Source organism: Scleropages formosus, chromosome 1 (genome assembly GCF_900964775.1).
Source record: "Scleropages formosus chromosome 1, fSclFor1.1, whole genome shotgun sequence".
In the NCBI taxonomy this organism is placed as follows: Eukaryota; Metazoa; Chordata; class Actinopteri; order Osteoglossiformes; family Osteoglossidae; genus Scleropages; species Scleropages formosus.
Window position 1 is genome coordinate 13924121 of NC_041806.1, and position 14402 is coordinate 13938522.

At 43.6% G+C, this 14402-nt stretch overlaps 1 protein-coding gene across 4 annotated transcripts in view; it reads left to right on the forward strand.

The window, feature by feature from the left end:
• The first annotated feature begins 1735 nt into the window (after positions 1 to 1735).
• Positions 1736 to 14402, forward strand: part of LOC108937819 (protein MTSS 2-like) — a 32260-nt gene continuing 19593 nt past the window's right edge. For all 4 annotated transcript variants that reach the window (XM_018757990.1, XM_018757992.1, XM_018757991.1 and 1 more), the window contains exons 1-2: positions 1736 to 2178; positions 13374 to 13435. In XM_018757990.1, the coding sequence (XP_018613506.1) occupies positions 2110 to 2178; positions 13374 to 13435 (131 nt within the window). In that variant the 5' untranslated portion in view covers positions 1736 to 2109. The remainder of the gene's footprint in view (positions 2179 to 13373; positions 13436 to 14402) is intronic.

A 14402-nucleotide genomic window follows, 5' to 3' on the forward strand; every position in this document is an offset into this window, starting at 1 on the left:
TTGCAGAAAACATCCTCTGAAGAGAGCAGAGGAAATGTGTGGTAGGATGATGGTGAAAGTGTGTGCTTTTCATTCCACCACTGTTCACTGATCACTGGTGGCAGAAGGTGGAGGAGAAGGTGATGGGAAGTGGAAGGGAAGTCAACCGACTCATCATGTTGCAGAACATATGGGGAAAGTAACTATACTGTTTGCCCATACTAATAGTAAGAGGAACAAAATGTAAATGTGAGTCCAGCCAGTAGATGCTATAGATGTCAAGGTGGCTGTCCTCATCCCATATCTCTTAGTATCACACTGAGAAGGGTGCAGGCCAGGGTATCCTGATGCTAGAGCTGTGTCCACAGTCTGGTCACCGTACTTCTCAGCCTGAATCCCACATCTGGATGATTCAGACATAATGTTCTTTCCATGGAGAAACAAGTGATTGTGGGGTGATGTAATAAGCAGCACCTGAACTGGAGCTCTGCAGGTTTGAACCAAACATCCCTTGTTGTTGGTTCATAGTTTCGGCAACAATGTGGTAAAATGAACTCCCTGTGTCCCTCAGAAATGCTGAATCCCTACCACAATCAAGTTTCAAATCCATCTCTTTGAAAGCCACTTCTCCCCTAAACTCCTGACAGTTCCATAAATGAGTTCAACACCATCTGCTATAATTATCTACATATTTGCTATTTGAATGTGACTTCTATAGGAGCTACTGAAGGGATGTGAACCAGCAACATGGTGGTATCAGACAAACAAGATGTGTGTCCATAATAAAAGGAAGGGGTGGAGAGGGTGTGTGGAAGTGGCCTAGTGATGTTTCTGAGTGCAGATTGCAGTGAAGGTGCTACCTTCACTGCCTGGGAAGCAGAAATCACCTCACAGGCTCACTAAGGTTAAAATACTGCTGCCTTACTTTTCCTGCGATAGTGCATGTGCACTGACCCTGGCGGTGGGGGTGGGGGCCGGGCTGTGAGACTTTCCTCCTCAGCACTTTGGAGGAGCTTTCAAAGTTGCCAGGCTCCACCTGGGGATGTATCCTTGGACACGGCCATTTAGTACGAATGTCACCACTCCAGGGTACCATGGTATTTTATTTAGTTTACTCCTCACCAGTCCTATGGATTAAACATTGACAACAGGGCCTAATGTGTCATAAGCAGTAAGTTATGTGCACTGGTGTTACTACTGTGAGATATTTCAGTGGTGAGACTTGGCCATCAGAGATGTGATGCTCTATCAGGAACCTAAACGCTCTTGAAGTTCTCCCATGAATTACTGTCTAATATTAAACATGTAATACAATTTGTTTTGCAGACACATCATCATGGGTGTCCACTAGAAATGTATGGGATATGACACATATACAATGAGAGGATGATATCAGCTGATCTCCTAACTCCAGCAAGACTGATTCTGTTATTATCTTGTACACAGACCTATTGGCTCAGTCCACACTCATGTCCTCTCCAGACAAATAATTATAATTTTTATTACAGCACTAAAGATGACTGGCTGAAGATGATAAAATTCTCATTACAGTAATTTTTACTGTATCAATTCTGGGTAAGCACATTTACCGAGAGCACTGCAGCAGTGTTGGGTTCGGAAGCCGGGACCTTCATCAGATACTACCATGTGTGGTCCCTCATTTCCCACTCTGACAGTAGACATGCCCAATAGCCCCTCCCCTCCCCGGTTCCAGCACCGAGCGCTCGCTCTGTGCTCAGTTGAACGGACACACGACCGCCACTGTTTACCCCACACTTTACCGCTCTGCTCGCGGTGTCTTGAACACGGTGTATAAGAAATCGGAGCCGCGGCTCCACTCAGTTACTAGGATGACGAGACCTCCCGCGGGGCTGCATTCCGCTAAGCCGGGAGCGCGGCACTCAGCACTGTGAAACGGGGTAAAGGGGGTACAAAGGGGTGAAGAGCAACGAGCTCTCTGATTGTCCCTCTCCGCACCGACCGCCCCGCGAGCGCGGCGAGCAGCTTCCACCAGCTTCCTCCGTCGTCATCAGCGGACATCGGGAACCCGGTTCGGGTTCGAGCCGGGCGTCGAAATAGAGGAGTGCGACCGGCAGGATTCTGACTGTGGGAGAGTGTGTGTCAGAGGACATGGAGGCGGTGGAAAAGGAGTGCAGCGCGCTGGGGGGTCTCTTCCAAGCCATCGTCAACGACATGAAGGTACCCTGTTTTTACCCTGCTTTACCTCCTCAGTCACACTGTTTGTGTTTCACTCTGTGCGCACGCGCATATATGTGTTTTCACCCGGAGTGACTAGTCGGTACATGAAACAATGTACTACACACAGATACACGACAATCGCGCGCTCTTGCATGACATGATTTTCATGGACGATTCGCATTCCTTTTATCTTCATTACAGTAGAACCGAACTCATCATTCCGACCATTAATTGTCTTTAAACCACACCGCTCTCTGTGTGTTTGTGTGCGCGCGCACTCATTTCGCGGCCGCAGAGAAGAGAAATCGATCTCGTGTCAAACGGACCTGGTGGCGAACGCGCGACCCGTCTGTCCACCTGTCCGTGCACGTGCTGCCTGCCGCTGGCCAGGTGTACGGACGCCGACGGTGTCGCGACACGCGTCATCTCTTATTAGTTCTGCGACGGTGTGGGTTTGAATGTCGGTGTAGTGTTCGTATTAGTTAGTGTTCATATTTTACGGTGTTATATTGATTAGGGCTGATTGTTGCTTAAATATTTTTTGTGTTTCTGCCGTCATTTCTACGCGCGGACACACACTTACTGTAATGAAATTACAGTGTGTCTGATTTTACCAGCATTCCCGAAGCTGTGTGAACATCAAAGCCCGAGCCCAGGATTAATTTCCTCCTGATCCCACAGCCCCCAACCCCCATGTACGCCTTTCATTCATAATTTAATGCTCATGCCATCCCATCCAGGCAAATACACACATGCACTTGCATGGCCATGTCCCGCTGAGCTTCTGACCACAGGGTGAACAGAATATGGGTCAAATGGTTTCCACAGCAACAGCCCTTTCCTGTGAGGCCCCCATGGAATGGGTGGTCATGGTCTCTGGGTGGTCACTGTACTGGCATTTTTGTGGAGCAGAGGAACATGTGTGTTATGGATGGTGAGTTTCTGCTCCCCTTGGAGCCCCATGTCACCGTTTTGGACAGGAACTCAGCTGACATCACCTGGTGGTCCAGGTGTCCATCGATGGCTGGTGATGATGGAGATCAGACTGCATCCCTAGTGGCCCACACTTCCCTGAGTGAGGGACGCATGCAAATGAGCCAGGCGCCTGGAGGCTCATCTGCCAACTCATCTGTGGGTTTAGAATGGAGCCTTTGTGTGGGAATGTTCTGGAAAGGCTACACTGGGGTCAGTGTTGAGACCAGCACAGCTGATGACTGAGGGAATCCTCTTGATGGACATTGTAGAGAAAGGTGAAGTTCACATATAGAGGAAGTGATGATGTAGACATGTGTTGACAACAGAGAGATGGGCTTCAGAGGTGTGGAAGGTGATCGTGGACAGACAGTCAAAGTCATAAAACAGGACAAAAAGGTTAAACTCTTTTACACCTGAATACAAAGTAGAGGACAGAACTTTGTGGAGCTCTTTTGTGGTTGTGTGAAGTTGACATTGATTTGATGGCACTTACCAAGAGATGAACAAAGAGACAAAGCACAGAGGGACCGAAAGACAAAGAGATGGGCTTTTGATGTGCACAGGAAAAGCTGCGCAGAACAAAAGGTCTAAGAGGGAATGTGAAGATGCCCAATAGCAAAGAAATAGCATTCAAAGACAAACACGAAGGACATGAAGTTCCGAGGGATGATGGACTGAGGGACATATCCAAGCTCCAGCGAGATGGAGGGGCCCAGTTCAGAAAGATGAGGTTCAGAGCAGCATGTGGATAAGAGACCCTTAATATTTGTATTTATTTATGTATAAATTTTCTTCAGAGTGACTTACATTGATTTGCCTATTTATACAGCAAGATATTATTCACTTTATCAATTTAGGGTCTCTCCTTTGACGAAGGGAACTACTGAAGGTGGTGGGATTTGAATCTATGGGTTTCAGGCTGCAAGGTGACAACTGGAACTGCTGCACCACCTGCTGCACCCTTATTCATATGTGTTATTTCACTTAATATTTCCTTTTGTTAAGGAAACTTAAGGCTAAATTATTTGTTCTATTAATGCTAAGAACTGCGTAATTTGGTACAAAGGCTTTCAATGAATATCGACTGAAGGCCCCTGTTTTGTCCCCAGTGTGGTGGAATGGGTTCCTTCTATCCTTCAGAGCTGCTGAATTCATCTTAACATATAAGAAGGGTCTCAAGCCCATCTTTCTGAGCCTCTTTCCTCCTCTGCTCCATGAACTTTTCACGAGTGAAGAATATTGGACTGAATTCATCACTGTAGGGACGCTGTATGAATTGTGGTCTCCCTTGGTGAATGCTCCGGTCGCCCAGTGTGGTGCTGCCCACGTTCCATTGCTTGTGTCCCACACGCTGGGTGTATTTCATCCCCAAGGTGGCGATGGGGGTGTGGTGACAGCAACGCGAGGCCATCTTCTATGGTGTGTGTAATTGAGTGCCTCCGCTTCCCTTCTTGCATGCCCTCGGACATGTGCAGAGCATACTGGGAGTTTGTGAGGACGTGAGCGAGGGAAGGACAGGAGGGACCTGGAGGACACATGTTTTCCTTGGTCATGGTGACCTGTCTTTCATAAGTGTGTAAGGTGTGTGAGTGTGTAAGCATGTTCTTTATAGGTCCAGTAAACCTAAAAAAAAAACATTTAACAAATTTAAAATAAGAAACTGTCAGTATCTGGATTTATTTATAATTAAGAAAAGAAAGTTAAATGTAAACTATAATGAAATGAAAATAGAATTGATTGTTCCCAGTGCAGACTTAAAAGAAACTGTCAGGTGTGCAATGCTGAGGAGGCTCTTTACACACAGGGTCCTGTTTGCCACTACAGCTGTGCATGAGAACCATAAAACCTTCACCGATGCAATCAAATAAAAATATTCTTTAAAAAATCTGGGAACAAACAACAAAAAAGTGAAATATGTAAACATGGAGGGTTGAGTGTCCTTTCCCTTTGATCGCTGGCTCATATCATAGCGCAGTTTCAGGACATTCCCCAGCAGCCATCCTCTTTGTGTATGTTTATGTGTGTATGTGTGTGTGCTTCCAAGTTTCCCCTGGAAATGCTGCGATGGCCACTGTATTACAGGGTCAGAGTTTGTGCTTCTTCGTTGCTGTATAACTTTTAAACACTAGAAACACTCAGCGCAGTTAGTGGTTTCCAAAGTTCCTGCTGAACCTTCAAAGTGTCCCAAAGTCCTTGTGGTGGTGGTGGTGGTGGTGGTGGTGATGATGAAGAGGAGGAGGAGGAAGAGCTGGAGAGTAATGGCTGTCCGCCACTGTTCAGGATAGGTAGCTGGACACGTAGAATAGTTGTGAATCCATTTACTTGACAAGTGCACAGCAAAAATAAATTCCACCCGTGTTAACAGTTCCTAATTTGTTCCTGAAAGCAGCCTGAATATGGAAAAGTGGACAATGGAATTACATTATTTCTAATGGGGGAAAAATTGAAACTGTTCCCAGGTCCTCAGAATCACCCTAATGATGCCTAATATCATCTAATAAAAGCACAAGATAGTGTAACATTTGGATTTTATGTGGTTTGACTTGTTTTTTTCCTCAGAAAAAAATTCAAGTTTTTAATTCCTTGTTCTCTTTGCATGGCAAATGAGCCTGTACAGTGTTGAAAAAGCTTCGTCTCCATTGTACTCCTGAGAGTTTCTTTCAAAGTCTTCATTTGAAATAGAAGAATAATTATCTTTTTATTCCATTATATTTGTTGTTTAACTTATTTTTTCTTCTACATTATAAGTGCAAGAATGACACACACTGCAGTGTGTCTCACGGTCTCTCATTCTTTCACTTTCTCTTAGCCACTTGGCACAGTTTCTAAGTCTCTTTCAGTTCATTGCGGGACCAAGTGTGGTGGCTCAGAATGGGTATGACCGATTATTGGTAGGTGGTGTTAGTAATCTTGGAGTGAATATGTGAGAAACTGGATATCAGGAGATTTAATAACGGGGGTTGAGTGCATTAAGGAATCTGATGTAAAAAAATGTAAAGCGACAGCCTCCATCGTAATAAAGAAACCATGTGACATTGCTAATTCTGTCTTCTGCGTTTTCCTTTCAGAATTATTTTCTCATAATAACGGTCCCAGATTTGTCAGAAATAAAGTGGAACAGCCCCACATTGTGGCTATTTTGGGCCATTTCTTTGTGTTCGGCTCTCTTTATCAGTACACTTTTTTCCACCTGATTGCCTCGCTGTGGGTACAGTTTACAGAGATATGTAAATCCGGACAGTTGCCTTATTTGTTTTTCAAATGTGTTTCAGAATTGGACAGATGCAGATTTTATGAGACAGGTGAGATGCAAAACCCACCCATCCCGTGGATGGCCAAGAACAGAAAATGAGCATTGTGGTCACTTGCCAAATGACCACGTGGTTATAGTGGTGAGGGGCAGTGGGTGGCAACGACCAAAGGAGGTAGAACCTTGCACCTTCCTCTAGGTGACACCATGCACTGTGCTCCGTAATCTGTTGGCTGTGTCTCTTTGAAAATGTCAGAGGGTCCTCTACTGTGGGCTACTGACAGAGAGAGCATCAAAAGGGTGAATTAATTGCAGAAACAAGCATCTCAAGTAAGCCTTTTCCCAAGGGATTTTTCTAATAAAGCAATGCGACGCTGCCGCGCCTCTGCGTGAGCACTATAGTTCCCAGAGGACTTTGCTGCAGATGGCATACAAGCTACAGGACTGATGTGCTCTTTTAAACCTACAACAGTTGAGGCTATTTAGCTGTGCAGTGTATGGATATATACAACTGTGGACTAGGCTGGAGATAATGATGGAGATGACTGGCCTGGTTGTGAACTTCCACAATGTTCTCATCCAGAGTCCCCATTCTGTGTCCTGGGTGGTTTACAGACCTCCAAGCTAGTGGGATGAGGATTGGGGACATTTTAGGTACTGCAGCAGGATGTCATTTTGTGAGTTGAAACAGCCCTTGTGAATTCAGAGTTTTCATAACGCAACTGTGTTTTTTCATCAGTGAAGAAGAGGAGAAAAAGCTGAGTCAGGTGGTCCACACCATTATTTTTTTTTCGTTCCTCCCACATGATGGATCCCAAACTCTGCCTGCGTACCTGCAGCTCGGAAATATGATTTCCACATCAGTCGGGGTATAGATGATTCCACTGAGACAAAGGACCTCTCTGTAGCTCAGGAGATTTCCTAGTGTCTAATGACCAATATTTAGTCCCCACGTGAACTGATTCCATTATTAATTTTTCTGTGGCTTTGGCTGCCACATTTCTGAAGTAGACCGCAGCATAGGATTTCAACGGCTCAGTTTCTTTAGGTGGTGGTGACGGTTCCATCAAGGCTGCAAAAGAATGTGGGTTTTGGTGGTGGGGTGTGCCCATCCATCATTTTTTCATTGATCTGATGACCAGACACAGGGAGGTGGATCATCTCAGAGCTCAAGAGCTACTAGAGGTGACTGTACTCTGTAGCTGGCTTTGATTGTTGTACTGAACCTGTGGGATTGTGGTGGGATTGGACTGCTTGCTCCTGAAGTACAGGAAGGTCATGTGCTGTAGACGAACCTTGATCTGAGTCCAGAGGTGTGGACGTGAGCTATAACCATATGACGTGGCCCTCAGTGTGCTTATTTACCTTTTCATATTGCATGCACAAACTGGTCCTCCAGTTTTTCTCCATGAATTATGCAGTCAACAACCTATGTTTCTTCTGGCAGCCGCCTGTGATCTGTCTTTCAGTGAAAATTCCGAGTGCTTATTGGCCAACATAATAATTGGAGAGAAAACATTAATAATGAGTGGTGTCCAGGTCTGAGCAGCTGGCATGGAATGTCCATGTGTGGCTGGTCTGATGCCCTGAGCAGTGATGGGATGACAGATGCAGTCACTGTTCTGTAGCCATGTGTGAATGTAGAACCTGTGGCATGAATGGGAGTCAACCCAAATGCCAGCAGGATGCAACCAGTGAAGAGCTGATCAGCAGAGGAAGGTAGAGGGCGCCACTTTCAATCACATGAGAAATCCACCCACCAAGTGGAAGCACATTGGTTGACTGAGAGAATGTGAAGGTCAAAGACATTCAAGAACTCATCTCCATAAAGTGCCTGCACTGCATGTGGGCAAATGGTGGCTTTTGGCTCACAGTGATCTGCTGGACAACACAGAGTAGCAGCATGAGGGAATCATACCCATTTTCTGGTGGGTTTTCTGCAGTGCACTATGGGAGCAATATTTCTACTTGATGGTCTTGGGTTGCAGTAATTGAACAGCAATGTTTCAGAATCATGGTGGGAAGTGTCTTTCCTCTTCAAACACATCTCCGTAGCTCATAGGCTGGGTTCATAGTACCAGTTTTAACCTTCTTTTCTGGTCTTTTTCTACAGGTCTATAATTCATCAACACATACCCGGAATTTAGAATGAAGTGAATCTGCATTATTTCACGCAATTTGCAGCTGTACAATTCTAAATACACAACACAGAAGTATTTAATTAAAATAAAACATTTCAAATTGTACTAAAATCTAAACTAAATTTATATTTAACAAGGTCCCCATTTATTCAGTAAGCTGACACTTTTCTCCAAAGTGATGGACAGCTTGGAGTAAACAAAGTGCATCAGCAACAGACAGGGGCACAGAAACAGATACACAACTCTCACAATAGAGTCAGTGGGTTCAACATCACCATTTAAGCAGCACACATTACACCTGTAGCTGTGTGTAGAATAGGTAAGGATTTTTTTTTTAACTCCCATTAAATCAATGATTTCATGAAAGTTTACGGAGGAGATACCAGCCACCGCCACATGCCAGTAGTGGTGTATTTCTGCCTTGAACCAGAGCCTTGTCACAGCAGGTAGTGTTCAGCTGTTGAACCTTTGAGAAAGGTGCTGATTGAGACTCCTGTGAAAAACGTGTGCATGTTTCTGTAGGTAAAGGTCCATACGGAGGTCACAGCCCACAGCGTGCATGGAATAGCAGTACCCGTGTGATGTCGCCTGGTCATTATTAGCTCCTCTGTTTTTGTTGTGTTGCAGAACTGGCGTCGCTATGACAACCCCCGTGTTCAGGACGGCCTGTGTCGAGAACACCTTGGGGTGATGCCTCGGGCGGAAGCAGCTAGGGATAAGTGTTGATGCACATCTACCATGCTGAGGCTGGAGCCCATAATGCGCTGCCATAGGCTGTGCTCCAGTGGCAACTTGGATGACGTCTTTATTTTTGCCAATATTCCGCCAGTTTCCCGTGTTTCTTACCATCCTAGGATTTTGCTCTTTTTTTCAAGACCCACTTTTGAATGTGCGTTTGAGTACATTTACTGGTAACCACCTAGTCATACTGTGTTCAGTACTGGCTGTGGAGAGAAATAGATGCCAATTCATAAATTTATGGGCACAAATGGTTAGTATGTACAGATTATGCAAGAATCATCAGTAGTGGTTGGTTTTGGAGAAGTTATGCCAATGAACTTCAGTGACAGAAGGTTTTATGTTCTAGTTCCAAATGCACTGAATATTGAGCAGGACGTATCTGTACAGAAAACGGCAGAGTTTGGCACGAAACAATGCGGTCAGCGGATAAACGCGTTCCTCAACCTACTAATGTAATTGGCACTGTAAGGCTGTTCATAACTCATTTTGTTTGTAACCTCAAAGTCACCATTACCACCATCAGTATCACAATCAACAAACCATTACGTAGACATTCCTAGATGTAATCATTGGTTATGTTCTGCAAAAAATATCAGCTATAACCATATTCGAATGACAAGTATTTATTTATCTTTTTTAACTTTGATTACATTGAAGTTGAAATTCTAAATTACTTTAAATGAAACTACATTATCAAAAAGATAATATTCACTGCTGATTCCTGGCTTTGTCCTGTAAACATGTCTAACGTTCCTTAACTTCTAAGTGATCAGTGAAACTCATATGAACAGCAGACACAAGCTAGAAACACTGTGGAAATGAGGTGAGATACGATTTTAAAAAGAAATTTTTTAAAACAGCTGAACGAAGAAAATGCAATTACAAACATTGTTCAATTTATTTGTTATCTAGGCTAGCAGTCCCCATCCGAGTGATCAGGAGCATGCCATGGCCAACAAGACAGTGACTTGACTGATGATGGTTTAATAATTAATTGATTTATTGAAACATTAACTTGGCAACATCCCCAACATAAGAGTTGGTGTAAAAAAGAAAAAAAGAAACACAAATATTTAACATTTAATTTTCGTTCTGTCCTTCGCAAACACACAGCGACTCGACAGACTGTACGTGACACCTAGCATAAACATAGAGAAAACAAGTACAATTAAATAGGACATTCACAACAATATATTACACGTACAAACCTTGTGCCTCTTCGGAGGGTTGCTAATCCTTATATTAAATAAATTTCTTCGTTCTTGGAGCATGCAGCTAACCACAGGCTGGGCTAAATTATATCTACACGCCAACCACATTAAACTAATTCAGCAATCCTGAACACAGGGCTTTTGGAAAAAACGAGACCGTATCAAAATAAAAGCCCCTTTAAATAACTGTATGCCATTGCAGTAATATGACAAAACAAAAGTACAAATACAAAGGAAAACAAATTTAACAAAGGTATTCACAAAGGAAGACATTCAAGGAAGATACGTTTTAAACATAAACTGGGGTCCTTTACAGCCCAAGTCCACCATTTGTAACTTGGGGATGCGGTGTAGGTGACACTGTACGCTTTCAGGGCTGTACCTCAGGTTGCAGGACACGGAGAGTGAAATAACCCTGCAGACAACGTGCTAGAGAAGATGTTTCAGAGCCTTGAGGCCACTTTGCTATTTGATTAAAATTCGAAATGTGCAAATGAAGCCGTCGTATAATTGAGTTGGGGTGCTTTCTCCCTTATCGCCTCTCACAGGGCCACACTGATCAATATTGGTGCGCCACACGCTTGCGGATCCAAACAGGGTAGCTTGACCCCTCAGGGAGGAGCCCTTTGGTTCCGGATTCAATGAGCAGACATCCAGATGACAAATGAGGTTTTGGAGTCGTGCGAAGCAAGTCTGCATGAGGGCCTTGTTATCGCACCAGTCGTGAGCAAAATCGCATTTGGCATCATCTCCCTGCCACCCTGGCCCCCAGCCCTACCCCCACACCATTGAAGTCTTAGACCAGCCATCAGAAGCGCGGCTAATTACTGTATAATTGTGGCATTTGCAGGGGGGCTGCACTACTAGAGAACAGAGAGGAGACCTGATAGGCCAACATGGATAAAGAGGAGAGACCTGGTGTCTGGAGTCATGATAGAGCTGAGCCTGTATAAGAGAGAGCATCGGGGAGGAGGGAACAGCCCTCCACTGTACGCTGGAAATGGGAAAGAAGGCAGACCTGTCATGCAAGTGATGAATGATGAATGTACATCCCCGATTCCAAAAAAGTTGGGACAGTATGGAAAATGCTAACAAAAACAAAAAGGAATGATGTGTATCTTTACTCTGACTTGTATTCAAGCAAAAACAGTATAAAGACAAGGTATTTCATGTTTTACCTAGTCAACTGCATTGTTTTTTGAAGATACGTTTATTCTGAAACTGATGCCTGCAGCACATACCAAAGAAGTTGGGACAGTCAGGTGTTTGCCACTGTGTAACATCACCAATATTTATTTAGCGTTTGAGCACTGAAGATACCAGTTGGTTAAGTTTAGCAAGCACAATTTTCCCCTATTTATCCATTATGCAGGTTTTAAGCTGGGCAATTGTACGAGCCTTCTTTTCATAACGTGCCACGCATTCTCAGTCGGAGACAGGTCAGGATTGCAGGCAGGTCCATCTAGTACCCACAATCTGTTTACACAGCCATGCACTTGTAATCCGGGCAGAAAGTAGTTCAGTGTTGCCCTACTGGAAAATGCAGGGACGTCCCTGGAAAAGACAGCGTCTAGATGGCAGAATATGTTGTTCCAAAATTTGTACATATCTTTCTGCATTAAAGGTGACCTCACAGATGTGCAAGTTACCCATGCCATGGGCACTGCCACACCCCATACCATGACAGATGCTGACTTTTGGACCTGTTGCCGATAACCTCATGTATGGTCCTTTTACTCTTTCACTTGGAGAACACAACGGCTGTTTTTTTTCTGAAAAACTATTTGAAATGTTGACTCGTCTGACCACAAAACACGAGTTCACTGTGCTCTTGTCCATCTCAGATGAGACCAAGCCCAGAGAAGTTGGCAGCACTTCTGGACAGTGTTGATGTATGGCTTCTGCTTTACATAGCGTGATCACCCATGTATTGTTGTACAGTACTGGACTGTACAGTAAACTTTTTTATTTTGTTAAGGTAATAATGATTGAAAGTACATTACAATAACCTTGAAACATAAATCAGTTACATAGGTGTTTATTATGACTTAAAACATATGTATACTGTATTATACACTATAAGTAATTTAACATTGTATGCCCGGCAGCACAGTCACCTCTCTGGGCAATCACGTGTGTGCGTATGGCTGCTTAAAAGTCGCTTGTGTCTGCTCCATTGCTCTGCCTAAAATTCTTCTTTAATTTCTATTATTTTTTCATGGGATAACGGACGTATAAGCGAAGGAACGTAGTTCGATAGGACGTTATGCAGGGTAAGACTGTATACTATAACATGATTGCCTCATCTGTTTCACATCACCTTGTTATTTTAACTTGTCACATCATTATTAGTCCTAAGCTACCCGTTTTCTGGAGCATGTTGCAGTAATTAGTTTTAGAATAAAGGTATAGCTTCAAAAAACAATGGAGTTGACTAGGTTAAACATGAAATACAATTTTTCATTTAGCTGATGCTTTTCTCCAAAGCAACTTAAGAATATTTAACCATTTGTACAGCCAGGTAATTTTTACTAGAGCAATTTTAGGGTAAGCTTCTTGCTCAAGGGTACTACAATCGAAGGTGAGATTCAAATCAACGACGTTCAGGTTCAAAGTCAACAGCTTTAAGCACTATGCTACCAGCTTTCCACTAGTATAGCACTGACACAGAATCAGTGGGAATACCTTGTCTTTATACTGTTTTTGTTTGAATACAAGTCAATGACTCCCTTTTGTTTTTATTAGCATTTTCCATACTGTCCCAACTTTTTTGGAATTTGGGTTGTAGTTTGACCCTCTGGATTAATGACACCTTCACCCCCCCACAGCCTTCTGCTCACCTGATCACCTGTCCACTCTCTGTCCCCTCCCCTGCAGTGCTCATACCCAGTGTGGGAGGACTTCAGTGCTAAGGCCACGAAGCTGCATGCGCAGCTCAGGTGAGTCTGTTTTGGTGACACTGACTGTAGCGCTAAGGGGCAAATCACTATTTATCTAAAAACATCAAACTATTCCTTGCTCCATCTTACTCCATTTTACTCTGTTACTACATCTCAGTGTGTCTCACTGCATCTGTCAAGGTTACAGGTTCCCATGGCAGTGAAGCTATCCTCTGTGGTGCCCCTGTACCAGCCCCCATCCCTCTCCAAACAATAACCAGTCATAAATTGGTGAAGAAACATACAATTGCAAACTAAGTTGTTTCAAACAGAAGCTTCTGGAGAAGTAATAAATTATGTAATAAACAGTGTAGATATTGAGCATCTGTGTGTTTCCCTGTAGTGCAGCGAAGTTGGGATGTCACATGATGCTCGGTGATGATATAACCACATGACGTGGCTGCTGTTCCAGTGCATAGCTCTAAGTGTGTGTGTGTATCTTTCCAGTTGGCTTGACTATGCACGTGCCCTGGTATTCTCACTCTAGAGCCTTAACTGCTTGGTTGACTCTGACAGTGACACACAGCCATGTGACTGCAGCATTGATAGCGTTTCTGTGTGTTGTGGTCCTGGGTCAAGTTTAATATGTCAGTGCAGTTTGGTTCCGTTTTTGCGAAGGTGTGCGTGTGTGTGTGTGTGTGTGTGTGTGTGTGTGTGTGTGTGTGCGTGCGTGCGTGCGTGCGTGCGTGCGTATATATGTGTTTGTGAGTGTAAATACATGAACATGATTATCCACAGAACAGTCAAACGGAAACATAGAAGTTATGAATGATTATAAAATCATTTAAATTTAAAATTAAAACATTTTAAAATTCAGCTTTTAATGAACATTTTAATGTTATTTTTGCTATTTTTTGTTTTTGTTTTGATTTATTATACTTCTTTGTGAAACACATTCAACTGCAATATTTGTATTAAAGGTGCTATATAATAATAATAATTAATATTATTATGTTGATAAGGAATT